This window comes from Neodiprion fabricii, chromosome 5 (assembly GCF_021155785.1).
Source record: "Neodiprion fabricii isolate iyNeoFabr1 chromosome 5, iyNeoFabr1.1, whole genome shotgun sequence".
Lineage (NCBI taxonomy): Eukaryota > Metazoa > Arthropoda > Insecta > Hymenoptera > Diprionidae > Neodiprion > Neodiprion fabricii.
In genome coordinates, this window is record NC_060243.1 from 6,139,274 (window position 1) to 6,161,730 (window position 22,457).

Genomic DNA, 22,457 nt, shown 5'->3' on the forward strand with positions numbered 1-22,457 from the left:
ATTAACAACAATGATAACACATTAGGCAAGTTCACAAAGGCTGAGAATACAGAGTCTCACCTTACATGAGCAAAAGGTTTATTTATTTGTGTTTTTTTCCTCCAAACACTCAACATTTGAAAAACGTTACAGCAATTTTACCACATAGTAGTCAACGGTGGCCTGTCCTCATATTCTAGCATACGATTCTTAAATGCAGAGGAAATATTTATAGATTTTCAAAGCTATGGTTTATTAAATTTGTTTTAATCAGAGCAACCTTTGCCACTTTCGTAAGGTGGGACTTTGTATCTATTAGTCTCTGTGCAATTAGCACACGACTATGCACGCTAAGGCATCAAATTCTTAGTAGGCTGGTTTAAAGAGAGCATAGACCAGTGTGCCAGGTACTTGTGTGTTAACATTTATTTTTATTTTATTTATTTATTTACTTTTTTTTCAATGCCGTGGTTAGATACGTTGCGGTATAAGACCGTGTATTATTATTGTATTACTTAGAAAAAAAAGCCTGCTTTTCGTGAAATCCGTGATTATATTTTTCCAATAATAAGTTTCATTTTGCCAAACCAGAACTGTATATTGTTTGCAAGAACTTTGTGTATTATGAAGCAAAGGGAAATCAATTGAACTCGTCAAATAGTAGCTATATCCGAAAATACTAATAGATAATTTAATCTATCTCACGAAAAACGTTTCGCATTGCAGGTTTGTGACATCATAATGTTCGTAAAAAGTTTAACTATCTCAAGAAAAACGGTATATATTTTTCCGTAATGTTTACCGATACCTACATTATACCACACATTTATACGAGATATGAAAAATACTCGGCACGTGGTGATGCCATTCGTGTAAATTTTATTTTACAATAAGATAGCAGCAAAAATATCTCCTATCAATATTAATAAGCGTGAAAAAATTTTATCCATTTTTCTTTTACATTTAATTAAAATCAAGTCACAAACCACTTTAAGATTCGGATTTAAATTAGTGTGAAACACATCTTATTACATGGACCATGTATAATACGGAACGGTTCATTGAAGATTGAAGGTGAAACTGCTCGTTTAATATAGATAATCAAGATATCTATTTCTTACCTACTTATAGAGTGATGAATATGCCTGCGTGCGTTATTCGTGGATAGTTTAAATGACATTCTGATATAATAATACACTCACACTGTCATTCACATAATTCTTAGATAACAACACCTTGTCAATGTTATCTACGCCAGTATATAAACAGACACACCTGTAACATACCAATTGGAGGATCCACTTGTGTGCTTACCTGATACCATACTTTCTAAAACCATAAATCATTACCTCAATCAATACTTCATATTGTCAGTTGTCATATTTGCAATCGCTACATATCGATCTCCTATCGTATTGGATTCACACCGTCATACATTCATCGATCTGTCATTGCATGCTTTTATTGGTTGTACATATTCAGATTGTAGTCTAACATAATGCAAGGTGCCTTAAAAATCGTACAGCTATTTAAACAATCTTTTACTCAAATATATAATAATTGCTTATAAGTAAAACGGTAAAAAAAAAAAAAAAAAATTTAAAAGATATGGGGAGTTGAAGAAAGAGAAAAAGAAAAAAAAATAAATAAAAATTAGGAAACTTAATGAAAGAAAGACAATGGTAGTATAGGTACTGCTTGCTAGGTTTAGAGCAGAATATTGTGATGTTATCCAATGTTCAAACTATCTTTGCTGTTACTAAAACTGGCAAGTTAACAAGCGCAAGACCTGGATCCATGTTTAAAATACTTGAAAATGATAAATTTTGATTTTTTTTTTTTTCTACTAGTTTTTCCATTAAGAAAATAATAACATGAAAGAATTATAACAATTTACCTCCACATCGCGTGATCTTTAAGGCATCCTGGATAATTGTAATTATTGAATATTTTAGCATACAAGTAATAATACAAAACGATAAAAGGAATTGTAAATTGTGATCGTATCTCTACAAGGTTCGATTATTCATACCGGTGAAAGCTTTATGAAAACATTAGAAACGGGTAAACATGCTTACCTAAGCATATAGATAACGCTTGAATTTGTATAATTTTTTTTTCTTTTCTCACATTGAAATTTAATACTTTTTCATCATTTTGAATATTTTGTCCATGTATACAAAACTAAAGTTGTTTAGCACGTTTTTACACTAAATTTAGAATACACAATTTTTTTTAGTCTTTTTCCCTGTAGAACACAATGTTTATTCCTAAACGTTGTTTTCGTTTATCACAAATTATTTTTTCAAATATTAATGCAGCTTAGTTTCATTTCATTCTTTCGTTACTTGAAATACTTCGTATTGACGTGATTATAAAGCTTTTTCTTTTTTCTTGTTCCTTTTCATTGTTACACAATCACATTATTACCCAAAATTATGGGTTACACTGGGAATTGGCTGTTCCGCTCGTAACTTTTTGCAGTTGCAAGTATGCCTTTGCAGCAAAGCATACATCATCCTAATCGCGAGATTTTTTTTCATTTCTCGTATTACTTTTTTTCAAATATTTTTTTTTTTTCCTTTCCATTTCCCTAAAAAGTATAAACCAACCAGGTTTACGCGTTTCTTGCCGAAGAATAGAGGACCTGGGACTACGGATTTGGGGGTGGAGTGGAAGGTGTTGTACGTGGAGAGGGTGATGCACTGACGATCAATGTAGGGCTCGCCGGTTGTTGTAACGGCAGGAACGCTGATCCCAAACTTGGTTTTAACTGGAATGTTACACTCGGCTTCGGGAAGTTGTCTAATTCGCTCAAGTCTATCATGGGCCGCCTATGCATATGAAAATAAATATCACATTCTACGATCATGTTTACCATTTTTCCAAGTCTGCGGAACTGTAAAGCGGCGGACATCGCTCCTAATCATCGATATTTCGCTTAGTCCATAAGAGATTTTTACTTTCAGTTCATAATAATATTTCTTCCAACCTCCTAGAAGCCCGGTAAATTATTTTTTGGTACAGCTCTTTTTGAAATAAATGTAAGTTGTTTATCAACTTTGCTAAATTTTCAGTATAGAGTTACGTCTTACCTGACTTCCTCAAACTTTAGATTAACTTTTTCACAGCCATCTGGAGGTTCTCTGGCCAAAAACTGGTTGATGTGTGGTGATGTGCCTGGGCGACTGTCTTTATCATGTTCTGGTGTTGAGCCACGACTTCCGCCTACGGATTCAGAAATTTACACACAAAGATAATAAGTTTGTAACAACTGAGTCATATTGTGATTCCTGAAAAAAACCACATGGATAGATGAAAATGAACAAACAAAGAAATCAATCAACAAACGTCATGCTTTACGTAGCTTTAACTACTGAATTGAGTACGAGACACTTGAATTGATGATTTTCTGACTAAACCTTTAATTTCTTCATTACGATTACACATATTTAGAGATAAAATATCAAACAACTATTTGTTCAGGTTTGATTCGGTAGAAAATATTATAAACAAACTGTACGGAATGGAATTTATGCGATTCTCGTTAGAGTAGTAGTTGTGGCTATAGAGGCAGTTACTAAAGTGTATGGTGAACTCATAACAATGCTTTGTACAGTTTCACATGAGATAACATAAGACAAAGATAAGATCGGAGGAATGTGGTGGCTGGTGAGATCATAAAAATAGAGGAACACTTACACGGCCTAGTGATTATGTTGAGTTTCAAGATGATTCTATATCTAGTTTAATTCATTGCTGAGTGAAATTCATTGCTCAGTTGACTGAGATATGTCAAGTGAACATATTATTTAAAATTGAATCAGTTTCGTAAAAGTAGTATCATTTTCGCGAAAATTCCTCAACATTATTCCTTGATCAACATTACAATATGATCAATTATCAAGCTATAATATTTACTGCAAACTGACACAGTAGGAGTTATGGTTTCTTAATATTTAGGTATCCTAGGATAGTGATAATTGCCCCGAAGTATATTCAATATGTAACATCTGACAAAGTTGTTGCTTTCTTTGGATATTCAACCGATTTGAGTGCAATCGGACAAAATGCATTCTCAACATGCACATGCTAGCAAAACACGTGTATCAAAACGTAAACTTTGGTCGACCAGTAAATGGTCTTGTTGGATTAAAGTTGGCAAGTTAGAGTTTAAAGAAACAAAAAGAAAAAAAAAAAAAAAGAAAAACGAGACCGGTATGATTGAAATTCAAGGACGTTTGTGTCGTATAGCAGCCAACCTGTTGGTAGTTCACTGGCTGAACGGGAAGCATCCATAATACCAAGAATCAGTGAAGACTCAGAATTCCTTGACGAAGGGCCTGTTTTGTAACGAGTATACGCTATTGTTAGACGGCACTTGTGTTTATATGGCCCTAATTTTACACGACATTACAAAACAAAACATACTCTGTATATATATAAATTAAAAAACAAAATAAAAATCAATCAAAAGACGTCGGAAAATTTCTAAAGACTAACGTAGTTATATTGAATTACAGTTGTGATGGCTTTTACAGAAGTGAACGGGTCTCGAAATTTTTCTTAAAATTAATAACGAACGATTTGTTTCACAATTACAAAGCGTAACATTTAGATGTGCTGATTCAATTTGAGCTTGTTGAAAAGTAATTAGTTTTTTAGTGATTGGTCATTGTCATGCTTACATGAAGAATGAGAGCTGGAGTGAATTTCACCAGCTGGCGTCTGCGTGTTAACACTCCTAGTAATTCTTGGATCTGGGAAAGGCGCTCGGTGTCCCTCAGGTGTGATTTGTTCACGAATTCGTAACCACTGAACATGAAAAATTACAGTTCATTGAAACACGTATGTTATGAAAGTAAATATATAGAAATCGGTACATAAAATGCATATTGTTATTTTTCAGTACGCGATAGAATATCAATTCTACGGTACTTTCAAGAAAGGTTTACCTTGTCTTCCACAATTTGGTCCGAGTCGGTGGTATTGCCACCTGATTTGAGCACCAACCCTTCAATTTCTTGATTGAGTCCTTCAATGGAGGATCGCATTGGAGGCCTCATTGGTTTTAACGGAATATTCATAGGACTGGCTTTGAAGCTCAAATAGAATTGGCCGTCTGTTGAGAAAAATCAAACACTGATTAAGTACAAGGTTACATCAACAAATTGTTTTCAATATCAAGCAATATTACAATTTAAATCAAGATACTACTTGTTGCAGTTCTCTAAATTTAAATCAGCAGCCATTACTGTCCTAAAAAATTGATCAACTCAAACTTACACAAGGATGTTTGTGAAGCGATGCTTGGCAACGGGACTGTGTGATCCCCAGCCAAGGCAGGGGGAGGCCCGCTAGGCATAATGAGTCCGAAGGCAGCCGTTCTTTCTCTGCTACTTGTTCCCTCCTTGTTGGTACGTTGTAGTCTGAAGCAAAATAAAAATCACGTGACGATGTGCAAAGGAGAGACAAACGGTACTGTGTAGAAAATCAGTGTTTCAATTTTCACCTGAAGAATAAATATATTTCAGATTATTCTCACCGGTGCCTGATGAGCTTTTCTAATTTTTCTTCAGTTGTGGTTTGCTCCACAGCGTGCCGGGTATACATCTTTCGCGACTCATTAGGCCATTCCTCGGTCTGAGGGAGAAACGTGTTATTTCAAATTAGAAAAAATGGATAGAGGTTGTTGTTTCTTCCTTCACGGATAAAATGCTAAAATTACAGTTACCTGAGTGGATTTGTCCACCGAAAGTAAAGTTTCGTGAACGTAATAGACGTCGCGTGGCCACTGTCCTTTCAGGTATAGAGTATCGAGGGATGCCGTTCTTCTGATATTTTGACCGCTGCTGCATCTTAAACCTTCACTGGACCTGCCGCTCAATGTTTTTGACTTCGCTACAAGTCAACAAAAAAGTTTAGAATTACCAGATTCAACTACCGGGGACTGCCACGGTTTACTAAGATGTCAGCCGGCAGTACATGCCAGAAAATATTAATGTGGAAGTGTTTGGTAAGGTAGGTATCATATAAAAATGTATGCTAAAAACTGTGTACACATTTAATATGATTTGAGCGCAATAGAATCCACTGTTCGGTAATTACTAATTGTATTCAAAATGTAATTACATGAGCCTGGACAAGTTTTTAATGTCGCATCTTGCCTTGTAGACTTTTGATAAGTGATAGTGCCACCGTGAGCTCAGTAAGTATATCCCGGCCTGCACCACGCTTAGTATTTTTGCCAAAAGTGGTATAAACTTGACCGATGTTATAAATATTTCATTCGCTATTCTTACTAAGGTAAATTAGAAGTGTTAGAGAATATAATGAAACAGAGGTTATTCCGCACGTGAGTAGGATGTTGCATCTAACAAAACTTGATCACGGAACTTTGAGTAGGATCAGACTGTGCTACAAAAAATGTATTATTCTGTACGTGATTAGTTCATGAAATGTTATTTTCCTAGAAATATTAAAACCAGTTCGAAAAGCAAATCGATACGATTTCCATCGATGTTATTTGCAGTTCATACGATACCCAAGTAACAGAGTAAGGTGAACTCGATAAAAACGATATAAATAATTCAGCAGCTTGGAAGTGTCTTTACAAATAAAAATCAACAAAAGAAAGACGTTGAAAAATGAAACGAATTGGTTCGGTCGAGTGTGGGAGAAAGTTGAGTACACCATGAGAAATAATTAAATTGTTGTCACTTGTAAAGCGGATATTCGAACGAACGAATTGAATCCGTAGTATTGCGACTCGTACTATAGTTAGGTACACATGTACCATGTGTGCACGTGCATAGTATACGCACACAGAGGCACGCGGCCGCTTCGCGTACGCGCGCAGACACGCGTAAAAGTCTCGCTTGCAGGGACGTGAAGTTGGACGCGGATGTGTGAGAGGTGGTTATGCATGTGTAACATAGCGATGCATCGGCCCGTTCGATTTCCATACGTCGAAGGAAGAATGATATCCGGTTGAAATAGTAAATATCCGAGGGATTCGATAGATAGCCGTGATAGTTAGACGCGAGCTGTTTAAACAGCGTTACGAGGAGGGGTCGGAGGGGGGGATCGGATAGTGATAAAATAAAGTACCTTTGTAGGAAAGAGAGCCAGGGCTTCGCTGCCCGGAGGAGGATTGATCGGGGGAGATGCGAGCCCGCCACGCGTTCGTCGGCGAGACGGTCGGGCTGTTGCTGTTGCTTTTTTTCAAACTACTGCTTTGTCTGAGGAGAGAACTCATGGGTAAAGTGGCCCGCATCGGGCCCTGTTTTGACGTTGAGCATGGTGAGGATTTTCGCATCCGCTGCGATCCCGACATTTTGTCATGTAGACAGATGCGGTCGGTTCTCCGGGTGGTAGATATATTTTATAGTTAAAAAAATCTCGCCTCCGCTGGCGAGGTACACGCGCACACACCACACACTATGCACACGATTAATAAACGATTAAACTAACGCCTCCTTTATGTCTTTCAAAGTCTTTTAACACAACGTATTTAGACACGGCACCGATTATACATACACTCTACGCTACGCGTCTTGTCATTTGCAATGTTCTGCTGCCTCAACACGCGCATCACGTGATCACCTATCCTGCCCGGTCATTGGCGATCCCGTCGCCCCGACACAGCGTCGTACTACGCTGGGACGCGTTCCATTCACTACCGTCGTCTCCTTCTCCCTCTAACCATCCGCCCGACGAGGACGCACCGCGGCTTTACCGTCGGTCGAACGAGGACGCGTAGAGCTTAGAAAATTTTTGAGCGACAACCTCGGTACCTACTCTCGAGTCTCGACTGCTCGCCGCGGCGTCGCTCGTTTAACTCGCCTCCGGCGTTTCGGAAACAAAGACGGCACTCTGCTCACCCTGCCGCGCAGGAGCAGGATAAGTAGCGTGCGAGAGGGAGGCAGAGAGAGAGACAGAGCGAGACAAAAAAAAACAAGACCTTTCGTTAGACTCTGTTGTGTGTACAGTACCTACACGTAGTTTCATCGTGCCGAAACGTGCCCAAAGTATGTATATACTATGTTGTACGCGGCTTCCTACGAGTTGGAATTTCGAACATTCTTCTCCTTTTTTTTTTTCTCTCTTGTACTTCTCCCGTACCCGCCCCCCTCTTTTTCTTACCTTTCGCCCACCTAAATGACCACCATTTCGAAGAATAATAAATCACTTAAACATGACGCTAGGAGCCTTGGAGAAAACGTACGTTTTACCTAGATATGGTAGCAAATATTTAAGCGATATGTTTTTATTTTGTTTTTTTTTTTTAGAGTATACAATATAATATAAAATATTCCGATTCCACGAAACTGAGATACTTTTTTTCTTTCTACTACTTACGTGGGTGGATGTTTCAGATTTAATATTCTGTGGTGGTTTGAAAATTTTTATTGTTTGAAAAGTTACCGGTAATTTATTGAATTCAGTAATGATAATCATAAGGTGTAGATATCAGGGTATAAATAAAATAGTATAAAATTTATATGATGTAATCGCAAAACGAAGCGTTAAGTTTATTTACAAACAAGCTTTGTACAGCGTAAGATCTGGTTTTACTTTTTTATTTTAGGTAGTATTTATGTAACATCGATTTACATTGAATTATGTAATCTTGTTTCATTTCTTTTAATTATAGAATATGACTAGAACGAAGAATATCATTGATGAGTATAGTTGAGTATGTATAATATTTAACACTGCAAAATCTAGTTGAGTAGTTTATTACTTAACAATGCTTTAATCTTCAACTGTTATGTATATTTGTGGACATTGAAGTGAAAGAAGTGAACTTCAAGTTGTCGAGATTATTGGTAATGAACAGGTATGCCACTAAATTTGTGTCGTTTCCGTTAAACATATTCAAAAGCTTGCAGTCAGGTTTGCTCAAACCTGTTACTTTAATGATGAACCCATAATTTTTTAATGAATGACACGAAAGAGACTGCTTACAATTAATTTTGTAATAATAAATTTTAATACTATCTACGCACAGATTAAGTTACGTAGGATTTATGGCTATAGGAAATAATGGCAATAATACTTATATTCTACAAAATACAACGTAATATTTAATAATTATAAATAGAAATTGTGTAAAAACGATATAAATGTTCAGCATATAAAATGAATGTGACAAAAAGTGAAAAAAAGACTAAGAATTTGGTTCTCCCATAAATAACCATTTTTAAGTAATACTCTGCCATGAAAAATGGTTTTAGGATAGCAGTCTTTTCAACTCTAGAGTCTCTGCCATCTCCTACTTATAATAAGTTTACTAAAATGCCACGTGACTTATAGTTAGTTAACTTAAATATTAGTTAACCACCATTTTACTTCAATTCACACGTAAATTACTTCAACATTTTATTTAGTTCACGTGGCATGAACAGAAACTAAAATTTTTGCTTTTTCGGTTATCATTGCATTGCGAATAGTAAACAAAGTTAAAATGCGTGTATTTAAATGCAATTTTTTGTACTGTCTAATATATGAGTAACGTGTTTAATCAAATGCCAATGGACTCGAAAAATAATTATATGAAATAATAGTGGCAAATTACTCAAGACGAGAAAACGTTAAACAAGTTCTTTGCAGTCAATTTTAACAAAAACAAGATGTTCAACACGAATGTTTCAAATGCTATTAAATGCATTTTTACCATCGCTTATGATAATCAGTAAAGAGTAAAACAATTTTCATTCGCCTGTGAATTGTAGAGATAGAAATATTCACGTAAATTTACATTAAATCCTGGATCATTTACGCAAAGGTGAATGAATGAGCAGTATTCTTTCTATAACCAAGAGCCGTTTCGTTCTGATTATAGATCTGTTTACAATAAACAGCCACTTTCTATTTCCTAATACTGAAAAAATATATATACATTTTATACATAATTCTCATACAAATAACAATTTTTTTACTTTACAACAATTTTTTCGTATCAACCGTCAAAAGAACCAAAATTAATTCTTTCTGGCGAATGTTATTTGTCAAACTTCCTTTCTTTTACATGAAACACAGTGGATTTCATTAACATTTTCGTTTTACAATCCAGTTTTATATACAGTTAATTTCAACTACAATGATAGATAGGTAATTGCTTTCGTAATCTCCTGTTGCACGGACAGGAGTGAAACTACATACAATCTCTGAATCGAGAGAATAACTTTTTTGTTACATCCAAAAGTATGTATTAGACGTCGTTACGGTCGTAAAATCAGTTTTTCTAATTTAATCAAATTTAAAGCTATAGTTTCATTTAGAAAAAAATTATATATTTGTATATATAATTATATGTCATATATCATGTTACTTTACACTAATGTATCACTCTGTTTGGGTCATGGACAAGTTTATTTCCTTGATCTATCAATTAGTCAAGATTTTGACACGCAAAAATAATCTAGAAAAGACCGTATTTGTTGAATCGTTAGTGGCTATCAGGGGTAGTAAGGTTACTTAATATTCGTAAGGCACTAACATCGGATAACTGAATGAATCCTGTTTAAACCCCTGATCGTTGTGCAAATTACTTCTGAATACAAAGCTATAATTATTAGAAAGCGATATTCTCAGCAGAGCTGTACATAGAACTGTAACATTTCGCTTATGAACACTGAAAATAATAAATAATAATTGTAGAGATTCACAGAAAAGTGTTGCACGATTGTTCACATGTTGGCAAAATCCATCAGTGACGATGGACAATGTTTGCTTGGAAATTAACGTATTGTAACATCAAACAAATACGATTTCAATCACACAAGTCATTGAGTGATTTTATAAGGTTTATGTTTGAATAGGCACTGTATGTTACCTATTGTTACAGTTCATTGATTTCATTATTACTTTGGCAGTTGAATTAATAAATTCGTGCGGATTCGCAAATTACTATGAAAAAAAGCGTAAATTATTCTAAGATTGTTTAGAAGTATTTTGAGAATATCTCCAGAGCAATGTTGAGTTTTAGGCAAACATCACGTAGCATTTGTAGCACTTGTGCGTAACATTAAGCCTAGAAAGTTAGGGAGTCAAGATACGAAGCTCCGACGAGATAAATATAGGTTAAGCATTTTGTGTATTCAATTCCCATATACACAGAAAATTGATTGCTGAATCAAATTATTGACACAGGGCTTTGAAAGTAGAATAAAATCTAGTAATCTTATGCATTTTTCTAAATGCATATGTAACATTATCCTGCAAACACTCACCATCTTAGATTCTAATGGATTCGTAGGAGTTTTCACGCAATCTTATCGCATCGTGCGAGAGAATTACTTTCGGTTTCGTGTAATGGCATTTACCAATACCGATATTTCTTTACACAATCGTTTCCGAGGTCGACGACGACTAAATGGTGATTAGGCAGTATCGCGATACCTGAAGGACGCCTTAGTTTTGAACTGTGAGAATCGATTTCAGTTAGCAGTGTACCGCCTCCAAGTTTTAGCACGTGAATTACACTGCGACCCTTGTCACATCGAGACCCAACAATCTTGCCATCCGTATCTACTGCAATGCTTCCATATCTTCCTTTCCCTGTAAGAATTTTGCAGAGATTTGTTATTTACATCTCAGATCAATTCCATGATTTAGTTCGTGTCTTATTCAATTGGCTCCACCCTTGGAGAGTATTTTTGCTGACCAGTGCTTAAGGAATTTGCAAGTTAGGTATTCTGTAAAATATTCTATTTCTTCCATTATACTTGGACTAAGATTGATGGACTTACCTTTACCTTCAGCGTAGATTTCTTCTGAGAAATCTCCCTTGGCGGAGAATACTTGAATACGCGAATCGGCGACTAATATTTCACCAGCTGGTCCGACAGTCACTGAACTTATCAATTTAAATGTATTCCGTTTACCCACCTGTCGAATATTCAATAATTTTATGATACATGTACATATTACACACATACATTTTTTTCATGCATTTCGTAATGTTATTAATTGAATGGAAAACTCACTTGAAATAACATCTTTCCATCACAATCAAAGACGAATACACAACTCTGGCCATTGTCGGCTACTAGTACGTGGCCATAACTTCTGTCCACAGCAACATCTATAGGTTCCTAGAACATTTCATACAATGGATAGTTTGAGAATATTTTATAATCGTTAGCATATAATCTATATGTATTTTCAAATGAATCTCGTATTCTTTCACATGCCAGAGAAAGTGGCGCAACCTTATAACGTTTAATGCTCACCTGGAATCCGTTGTATGAAAAGAATCGTATCATATCTCCAAACGAAGTCATTTCTGTAACTGTGCGGGTTCTCCAGTTTATCACTACAAGTCCTTGCTCGGAAATTGCGATTCCCGTACAACTACGTCCTTCCAATCCTTCATTAGTAATGTGCCTTTGGAATTCCAGATCGTGGTTCAAAACCTGATAAATGCAATAAACACTGTGAGGACCTTACCTTGTAATATCATAGAGTTAATATTACAGCCTGTGGCTTTACGGACTAAATTATTATTAATTTGCTTAACGAAACGAAAATTTGCTCGTTGGTAAAGAACAACTTGAATCGTAAAATCATGATGTGTTTACTGTAATCCGACAATTTCCAGTGTCTACAACATAGATTGTTCCATCGTCATCAACCGCTACAGCAACTGGTTGGTGAAAATCGTCTTTTCCGTGACCTCGTTTTCCGTACATTTTAACAGGTTCATTGTGCTCAGTTACATCAAAATAAAGAGGGTGATCTTTTATAGGTCGTTCGAAAACAGACACTTTCAAAATGTAACGACTTGCACTGGGTGGTCGAAACAATACTTCATATGTTCCATCCTCCAAGTCTTTAATCTCTGTTTCAACGGAAAGTGTTGAATTTGTCGATTGAATTGTTTCCGCTAATGTCAATTCCGCACTGATCGGATCACCACCTGCATTCCTGGGGTGTCCGTGATAATCGACTGTTTCTATCACAACTATTGACTGCAGCTTAGCAACTGCAGGTTCTTTCAGTCTTGCTCTACACAAACCTGTGGTAGCAATAAAATTAGCATGCCAGTTCCAATTTCTCATTGTAAATTATGCTCGCAACCGTTTTTCGTATAATTCTATAATTTACCTGGTAGTGTTGTGCTTGAACGTACTCGTCCAAAAGTACTAAGCACAGCTTCTATTTCCGCATGTGCTTCGTTGTGTAAAAATTCTGCTGTGATGAACGCATTTTCTCTCGGTTCACTAAGAGCTACGGCTGCATCCAATTGATCTGACAAGCTCCCAATTCTTTGAGTAATGTTTCGGACTTCGACCTTAAAAACAATGTATATTTTACTTAATCTAATCAAATGTTCACACCACATACAGAGTTACAGCTTTATACCTGGTACTGAAGACCTTCGCACTCTCGTTCAACTTTGTTCTTTTCTGCTTCAATCAGTGCATGCTGTTCTTCAAGGACGTGCTTCTTGTCTTTTGCCGCTGCGGTAACCGCTGCTCGGAGCTCCACTTTCCTCCTTTCTACTCGCGCAATTATTTCCGCAAACTCTGTGTCGACAGCATTCAAGCATCTCTCTGTGGCAGTATCGAGGCGTCGGAGCTCAGCGCCGACCGAGTCTTGCGCCTGAGTTAACTATAAATTGTACAAGAAGTAGAGTTAAAATGAAGATTGCAGATTCAAGAAGTAAAAAATGAAAAATGTATCCACACCTTGGATATACACTCGTTCGCTTTGTAGAGCAGTATTTCTGACATACGTTTAATGGCGATACTAAAAGGAATAATAGTGTGTTCCGTGCATCCGGGTGAAGTGCCAGCATGGCTGCCGCCAGTGCAGACTGTGCAAAATACAGTATCACAGGTCTCGCAGAATAGAAGTTCTTGATTTATGTGGACCGAACATTTAGGGATGACCTGTAACATTTCGTAAAACCGCGTTTCTTGAGTTATCCAGTTGCGTAATGTCATGATAATAAATTCATTACTTTGCATCTTTACAAGGAAGATTAAATTTAATTACCAAAGATTTACTTCAATTGCACTAAAAATCTCACAAAATAGGTAGCAAATGGCTTTTAAATTCAAATTGAAGTAAATTTTTACAAGCGGTACTCAATATTTTTGATAGATTCTAGAAGACTATAAAGATTTTATATTTCAATGTTTCAGAATATTTGGGAGAATGGATCATCTTGTATCCCGGGATGACGAGTAATGAAAATATACCTCGCGCCTCTGCCTGGACATGAGATCGAGCAACTGATTAACCAAAAAACTTGGTGGTAATGCCGGCACTCCACCTCGAGGAATAGTGATCAGTTCTCGACAAATAGGACATCGGAATGCTCCAGCTTCTCTGGTTTGTGACGCAGCGATCCTTGTCAGACAATGGAGACAAACCTGGGAGGAAATACGAGAGGTGTGATTCGGTTAAAAAAAAATCAAACAGATTAAGAAATTTGTACATAATACATTTATACGATTACCAACCGTATGCGAACATGGTAGTAATTTTGGTGTGTGTTCACTGCCGTCGTACACGCAGAGACAAGTTCCACACGTTAAAAAACTTTCGTTAAAATCTTCGTAATTAATGCTGACTGTTTCCACGAGCATCGAGCTCATGCTGACCATTCGCTCCCCTAGCCGCGTCCTGGAACGGTATAAATTGAGTAAAAAAACAACTTTCTTGCACCTTGGTACTATCCTGAATTTTAACAGTTTTCAATCGAGGAATGAAAATTAGGTGACGAGTTTTTCTTTTAGCTCCGAGTATTCTTTTCCCCGCAATCAATGTTTGACTCATTGAGTAGGTCAGGGAAAAGTTTTGCGTCGATATTTCAGGGAATCGTTTCCTTTTTCACAGAAAATAAGGAAGTGAAGAAAAATATGACATCATCGGAGTTGCAAGAGAAATGTCGAAATTTTTAATTGAAAATAAAACTTACTGAATGGCGAGCCGTAAAGCTTCCATATCGGAGCAAAGCTCCAAGCCGCTTTAGGATTAAACGCTCACTGACCAAGAATGCTGGTATTCGACTATGTTTTTCAATTCAAATGTAAGGAACAAAGAAAAAAATATAAGAGACGTGTGATTGTTTGAAACTCCTTTGTTGTTTAGAGTCCAGGTTTAATCGTGGATAATTATTCAACGATTTAAGAACGTTTAAAAGAAAGTTAAAAAATAAATAAACCTAATTTCAATTGTTTCGCAGCTGCAATGTTATCGACAATGAAAATCGGAAATATAGTAGCGACAATAACCTTCCCCTGCTAACACACTGCAATCGGTATGACAATATAATATTTATCTCCTTCTATCGTCATTTCTCAACCTGTGTTTCGGCAATTTTCACGTCGAGACGCTCGTCCGTTCATTGCCTGTTTACCGACGTATCTATACTGTCCATCTTCTATCCGTCCACCAATTCTATCTCCGTGTTGAAAAAAAAACAAACAAACTGTTATTATCACTCGAGTGACATTAGCCTGCGACGTGAAGCGTATATAAATGCACAGCACGCGTGTTCGATCGTAAAGTAATCAATCAACGAAGGTAAGTAAGGAAGTACAACATGTATATATAGGCAGCAGCCCGAGCTACCGGAGCCAAGCGACGAAGCTTTTAATTTTTCTAAACAAAACACGGCCGAGCCGAAGCTACGTTGCATCGCGGCAGCAAGGCAGCAACACTCGGCTCTCGGCTCGCGGCACTGCACTTCACCCATACGTTGTTGGTTCGTTGTTACATGCTTATGGTTGTTACGCGTGCAGCTGTGTGCGCGACTTCACAGCTGTGCCGTTTCCATGTTCGTCCGTGTGGTGCCGTTGACATTCGGCACGAACTAGTATTCGTCGGCGCACACCAGGCGCACCCGGTTGCCGGTGTGTGTTTCCTACGTTTCCTATCACCTCGACGCATCGTCCGCCGCGCCGCCGGCCAGCAGCCTAAGCCTGAGCTAAGCTAAGAAAAGGAGCACCGATGCGATTCCATCCCGGCATCCATTGCGGCTCCGTGTAAGCCGTGTGCTTGTGTTTGACTCTCGGAGTTTTACTCCCAGCTCCCGCTGCACCGGCAAAAGGTGGCTGCGTCTGAGCAACTGTGAGCAACCGAGGGTAAGTCGCGCAGGTGTACCTTGTGCGTGTGCTAAATATATGTACAAAATGTCTGTATGTACAAAATGTCTGTATGTACACCGGCAATTCGTAGGGAGAGATGCGTAGTTGAAGATGCGCAGCACCGGCACTTGTTTTTCACGGGAGAAGAATTTCAGAAACAACCGAATCACGTGTTTGCACACTCGTTTGTTTCGGGATTTTCAAATTTACGAGACTGAAGTTGGCAACCTAACGAAACATTGCGGGTAAAATCATTGCTGAGCAATTTAAGAATGATTTTCAACCAGTTGATTTTTCAAAATATACAAGATTGTTTTCTTTGTCGTGGTTTATTAGATTTTACACAGTTCTAGAGGTGCGAAATAACGACTTAAAAAAAAAAATTAGATCTTTACGGTAACGTTACTAACTTCGTCCTCGTTCGAATTTGCCATTACCGCTGAACTCGAGATATCATGGGGTAAAATAAGGAGAGAGACCGATATTTCGACAAGCCTTCAGCAAGCATCTCCGCGTCGGTTTAGCTCCGATTTCTTCACGCAAACCTTTGTTCTCGGCATCGTCAGGTGAAGTGCATTTGTGGTACGTATGTATGTATGCACTATCTATTTGGAAATGCAGGTTTAAAAGCAGCTCCGTATCTACATACCAGCATTCTCGTTCCGGCTAACAATAAGCTGTGAACTAAAAAGGTCGGGCCGATTTCCCTGCATGGATGAAGAATACGCAATTGCTGCACGTGTCTGGACCTTATTATTATATATATTACTCACTCATGCCTCATTGTCAATCATCCGAATGCATATTTCTTACTTCTCAAGTGCGAACGTGATCATTGACTATACCGTATACCGTATATAATCATGAGACTGAAGTTAGTAAAGTCAACGCAACGAAACGTTGGGGGGGAGAAATAAATATTTCGCAAGTTAATAGTGATTTTCAAGTAGTCAAGTTTTCAAAATATGAATACGTTTCGTCCTATTACGGTTTACTGCATTTCAGACATTTCTGGAATTATCAAATAACGATTATTTCGAAACCTAAATCATTACAATTCAATCTTCTCCTCTGTTCTACGGACTCCTTTAGCCTGGCGAATCACGTTTATATTTCCAGATGATCGTTCGTTAATAATCAGTAATATTAAGGTGATATTGTGGTAAGCACGATTAGGAATGCGGAAATCTTCGTAAATTGAAAATACATTTGTTCAAATCGATTGAATACAAAAATTGTACCATGTTGCAGACTTGGTTTTATGGAAATACAAACACAGCTGTTTCTTGTATTCGGGTAAATGAGATTTGAAGGAACGAATAAAACATGCAACAGCGTTACAAATACTCGTTGACTGATTATGGTTTATACTCACATGAAGGGGCAGCAATTCATGAAGGTTTCGTCCTGCATCAAACGAATAGATCACCAAGCTGTAACCCACGAAGAAGTAAGCATTCGTCGTCTAAATCAGGTTCCGTATAAATAAATTTTATTACGACAACACTCAGTAATAATAAATAAATGAAAAGACGATAGAATTATTCTCTGTAACAGCAAAGAATAACCGCGTAGATATCAATTCGCGATCGTCCCCGAGATCTAATAGCAGCCAATTCAACGACTTTCCTGCACTAACCCCGCATCGCGTGGATATTACGAGGGGTCAAGTTAGTAACGCAATTGTCGATTAACGAAAGATTGGACAAAAAAAATTACACTTTTTGAATTTTATAACGACGAAACGAGCTAAGTTTATAAAATACTAGCGTGTCTTGCCTCGTTATACGGTTTACTGAATTTCAGACGGTCAAACATTCGTCAAATAACATCGTTCGGAATGACGCTACTAAATTCAACGCTATTGCACGTTGCACTTTGCCGTTATTATACCTATACAAATACCGAATCGAAGAGAACAGTTTTCATCCGTGTTACCGCGACCGCCTTCTACAGAGCATTCTCAATCGTATTACACCTAATCCTGCTATATTAAATTACTTAAGCTACTGCTGCCGAGGGCATTGAATTTCACGATCGTGAGACGTATGCCTGCACATCATGCGTGGCACATACACCTGCAGTTAGTCGTCTGCCGTAACATCGTACAATTACTGTTATTACGCGGCTCCGATAAATAAAGCGCCCGCGACGATGAGGGGAATATTAATTTTGACTAATTTCAATTCGAGACTCGTTCGAACTGATTGCTGCGAAACTTTCGTGCGACACCTGCGAGCCGTTGCACATGCAATCTGTTAGTTATTATACGCGTGTATAATTTTTCGATGCTCGCAGCGATGTTTCTGCACTTTGTGCAGGCAGCCGCTGCACAGTTGCATGTTATTTCTAGTATACCGTTTCCTCGACAAAAGACCAGGTGGATCAGTTTCTGGTGTCGCGTTACGACTCCGGAAACCTGATACACACCCTGTGCTACATGTAAATATGTGTAATAATATATAGTTATGTAGGTATTATACATACCGCCAGAATGGGAACACTGCCGAAGGCGTGCAACGTGGAATTATTCATACTTGTTAATTCCGTTCGCAATTTTTATTCTAAATATTTGTATGTATAACTTGTTGAAAAATTCCGCTCGACATATTTTCGTATAGGTATAATAATTTCGTATATTCGAGAATAAGCAATCACGAAGTTGTCAAGTGTTACAGGCGTTCATATGTACTTTTACTTACTATGTGGAGCTTATCGTTGGAAATAATCTCTTAGTGTACGAATTTTTAAAACCAAATAACCGAGGTGAAAGTTGTGTACTTATGGCATACAGACGCGGCGTATAAGACAATATCGTGCATTCGGTGTAGATCTTTGGTCTCTACAACGTGATATGGAGAAGCCAGATTTAACTTCGAAGAACTCCTGAGAATGTCCATACGTTACTAGAATTAGAATGCCCAAGTCTCGTTTCAACTATACCGAATATCTAGAATTTCTTTCACGCGTATTTATTATATGTAAACTTATATGTGTGTATATATGGGCTATTCCGCGTCAACCGGATCAGTCATCTCTCAGATATTTTTTTAATTTGGCATGTGGATTGTGTAAGGGGAGTTAGATTTTTGTGCCAAAGCGCGAATCTCATAATGCAAAATTCGATTTTTTATTAACAATAACAAATTAGACTCCCATTTTTTACAAAAATTCATAACTTCGGCAACAAATTAGATACAATTTATTTTTTTTTTTTCAAATTACGCGGAAAGCTCCATAGAATTTAAAAAAAAATACGAAATGGTAAAAAAAAGTTGTTATCAATTGTTTATTTAACAATTAATTTTTCAAAGATTTTTAAAACAGTGACCGACACGATCAAAAAATTTTTTTAAAATTCTGACATGTTCCTTGAACTGTACTACAACCTGTGAATTAATTCCAGAGGGGTGTTTTTCTTCGTTTTCGAGTAAAAAATCATTAAAGGTGTCGATGCGCATGAAATTGCGGCGCGTCGAGTCTCTACGTAATGGCGGGCGGCCGGTTGCCGTCCACCGCTACCCCGCGGCGGCGTCGCGGCGTTATTTTAGAGTCATTTTCACGATGTAGGACATGATTGAAAAATCTGAAAAAAATACTGTACCTTCACAAGGCCTGCTCAAAGCGATAAGTGAAGTTTCAAGAATGTGTTTTTCACCGTTTTTTTATTACAGAGATTCGAAATTTGGTGGTGCGTAACTGTTATTTTGAATCTCTGTAATAAAAAAACGGTGAAAAACACATTCTTGAAACTTCACTTATCGCTTTGAGCAGGCCTTGTGAAGGTACAGTATTTTTTTCAGATTTTTCAATCATGTCCTACATCGTGAAAATGACTCTAAAATAACGCCGCGACGCCGCCGCGGGGTAGCGGTGGACGGCAACCGGCCGCCCGCCATTACGTAGAGACTCGACGCGCCGCAATTTCATGCGCATCGACACCTTTAATGATTTTTTACTCGAAAACGAAGAAAAACACCCCTCTGGAATTAATTCACAGGTTGTAGTACAGTTCAAGGAACATGTCAGAATTTTAAAAAAATTTTTTGATCGTGTCGGTCACTGTTTTAAAAATCTTTGAAAAATTAATTGTTAAATAAACAATTGATAACAACTTTTTTTTACCATTTCGTATTTTTTTTTAAATTCTATGGAGCTTTCCGCGTAATTTGAAAAAAAAAAAATAAATTGTATCTAATTTGTTGCCGAAGTTATGAATTTTTGTAAAAAATGGGAGTCTAATTTGTTATTGTTAATAAAAAATCGAATTTTGCATTATGAGATTCGCGCTTTGGCACAAAAATCTAACTCCCCTTACACAATCCACATGCCAAATTAAAAAAATATCTGAGAGATGACTGATCCGGTTGACGCGGAATAGCCCATATGTAGGGCAGAAGTTGGAAAAACTCTCCCCGATCCCTACTATGTATATAACTATCACTGCCCTTAATCCTGTAACGTATGCATTCGACGACTGCACTCTCAATTATCGAAAAGTAAAGTTCCGTTGGAGCAAAATTGCGAAAAATTAAATATACTCGGACAGCGTAGTTTACTCAACGTGTAAAAATATCGAAAATCCAAAACAAAGAAAGATCAAAGTTGTGAAATTCATAGAACTGAACATCTTCGATCGCCTTTTCGACATTTTGTCCTTTCGGAATTTCGCACTTCGGGTTTCGGACTATTCGAAACTTCGATCTTTCGTCCAAGTTCCATTTCTGTACTTTAACTTTCGTCGTGAAAAAATTCGTTATTTTACGCTTTCGGAACTTTGCAATTTTGGAATTTCAACCCCACCCCGACTCAAGCTAGCAATCGCCTCCGAGCTACATACGTGTGCATAAATATCAGTATTCGCAAATTTACGACGCGTTAATTTAATTACAAAGCATGAGAACATCAGAATGAGAAATACCCATGTAAGTAGCAGCAGCATCAACGGGTCGGACTCTGCATGCAACAGGGAATAAAGCAAGGACAGCTGATATTGATTTCCGCGCGTGTACGAGAGTCGGAGCGGCGATAGTGCGTAAAAGGATGTATAAACGAAGCTACCGAACAAGTGGCTTCCGAATCAGGAACAAACTCCTGAAAGATTCGCGGCGCGAGTGCCGAAATTGAAACGGGGAAGAGAAAAAAAGCGAAGTCTGGATGCTTTTCGTGGTTTCCGTGCACTACACCCCGCAAGTAACGTCCGTCCGTCCATTCATCCACCCACGTCTCTTCTTCTTCTACACAACGCACCCCAGAGAAGCGCGGAGAGCATGCGCACCTTGATTTGGGTCACTCACCAGCCGACAAGCCGCGCAATATTTACGTCGAATCATCTACCGCAGCAGCAGCGCCAGGTCCGCCTTTGTTCGACGATATTCAATTTCCGAAAGTCTCACGCTGGAGGTTTTTATTCGCGATCGTGAACGACACCGAGAAATTTGCGTTCCCGAGGAAAGGGGCGAACCAACTTTGCCCTTCTCAATTCTGCCCCGCAGGGTCAAGCGGAGCTTTTTTCGGGGGTGCGAAAGCAGAAACAGAAGCAGACGCGACGCGAAGGAATCGAAACTATGGAAACGCGCAGCCCGGCTGAGCTGAGGTCGAACCGAGAACTGACGCCCCTTCGCTTCTTACAAGTACCACCACCCCACGCCAGGGGTGCAGTCTGTGCTTTGACCGCTTTGACAGAGCCGCGCCGCGGCCCTTTGACAACCTTTTATTGGCCGTCCAGGAGGCCTTCCAGCTTCCCAATTATCGCCCTTCGCAATTATCACGTGTGTGTGTGTCCCTGACTGTCCTGGTGAAAATGATTTCTACGACAAACTGGGAAAAGGGATGAATCGTATTTTTTTTTTTTTTTTTTTTTTTTTAATTTATAGAAAACTACGATTCTTCGTGAATATGTATGAAAATTAACGACGCTTAACGGAAATTGAGGAAAATATGTATACAACTTCAGTAAAACGTGTAAGTTTTGCGTAGAAAAAAAACAAGATTTACAATTGAAATCATGAGAAATAGTTCCGCGTACATTTTGAGAAAATAAAACAGAAAATTTGTGAGAAACTACTTTTGATTAAGCAGATCAAAACTACGACGCGCTGAATATATAGAAATATGAAAATGTATGGAAAAACTGTAACCGTTGATAAATAGAACAGTTTCTAACAATTAGATTTTGTAATAATTTGTAGAAATTTTCCGCGCTCATTATCTTAAACATCATGATCTACGAAAAACTGCGAATTGTTACGAAATGCAATTTCAGAAACTATGAATCGGCCCAAATCCTACACTTTTGTTTAGAAATTTCCGTAAATATTTAGTAGAATTCGTAGATCAGTTTTCCTGATCGAGGAAACACTCGATGCAGGC

At 37.7% G+C, this 22,457-nt stretch overlaps 3 protein-coding genes and 1 long non-coding RNA gene across 10 annotated transcripts in view; 2 read left to right on the forward strand and 2 right to left on the reverse strand.

The window, feature by feature from the left end:
• Window positions 1-374: 374 nt before the first annotated feature.
• On the reverse strand, window positions 375-7,560 carry LOC124183430 (protein FAM117B-like). Of its 2 annotated transcripts, XM_046571913.1 has the most exons (9): window positions 7,090-7,560; window positions 5,714-5,880; window positions 5,525-5,622; window positions 5,266-5,408; window positions 4,935-5,101; window positions 4,668-4,794; window positions 4,242-4,322; window positions 3,075-3,207; window positions 375-2,813 (listed from the first exon to the last, which is right to left on the reverse strand). In XM_046571913.1, the coding sequence occupies exons 1-9, from the start codon at window positions 7,313-7,315 to the stop codon at window positions 2,633-2,635; spliced, it is 1,323 nt and encodes a 440-aa protein (XP_046427869.1). In that variant the 5' UTR covers window positions 7,316-7,560; the 3' UTR covers window positions 375-2,632. The 2 variants fall into 2 exon arrangements, with proteins under 2 accessions (XP_046427869.1, XP_046427870.1); XM_046571914.1 differs by lacking the exon at window positions 4,242-4,322.
• Window positions 7,561-7,595: 35 nt separating this feature from the next.
• Window positions 7,596-14,466, forward strand: LOC124183450. The gene is made up of 2 exons (XR_006870982.1): window positions 7,596-8,009; window positions 14,136-14,466. It is a non-coding gene; the product is annotated as an uncharacterized LOC124183450 (long non-coding RNA).
• LOC124183422 (tripartite motif-containing protein 2-like) lies at window positions 8,933-21,696 on the reverse strand. 6 transcript variants are annotated; one of them, XM_046571887.1, is made up of 12 exons: window positions 21,383-21,696; window positions 17,461-17,492; window positions 14,457-14,619; window positions 14,193-14,366; window positions 13,677-13,880; window positions 13,351-13,599; window positions 13,093-13,279; window positions 12,567-13,003; window positions 12,219-12,401; window positions 11,973-12,080; window positions 11,742-11,874; window positions 8,933-11,544 (listed from the first exon to the last, which is right to left on the reverse strand). In XM_046571887.1, exons 1-12 carry the CDS (start codon window positions 21,416-21,418, stop codon window positions 11,306-11,308), a joined length of 2,145 nt encoding a protein of 714 aa, XP_046427843.1. In that variant the 5' UTR covers window positions 21,419-21,696; the 3' UTR covers window positions 8,933-11,305. The 6 variants fall into 6 exon arrangements, with proteins under 6 accessions (XP_046427843.1, XP_046427842.1, XP_046427846.1 ...); XM_046571886.1 differs by having other exon boundaries at window positions 11,736-11,874; window positions 21,383-21,695; XM_046571890.1 differs by having other exon boundaries at window positions 11,736-11,874; window positions 17,461-17,518; window positions 21,383-21,695.
• The window catches only part of LOC124183428 (alkaline phosphatase-like), a 237,491-nt gene continuing 231,004 nt past the window's right edge, over window positions 15,971-22,457 (forward strand). The window contains exons 1-2 of the mRNA XM_046571910.1: window positions 15,971-16,082; window positions 17,337-17,535. The gene's annotated coding sequence lies outside the window, so the exon portion shown is untranslated. The remainder of the gene's footprint in view (window positions 16,083-17,336; window positions 17,536-22,457) is intronic.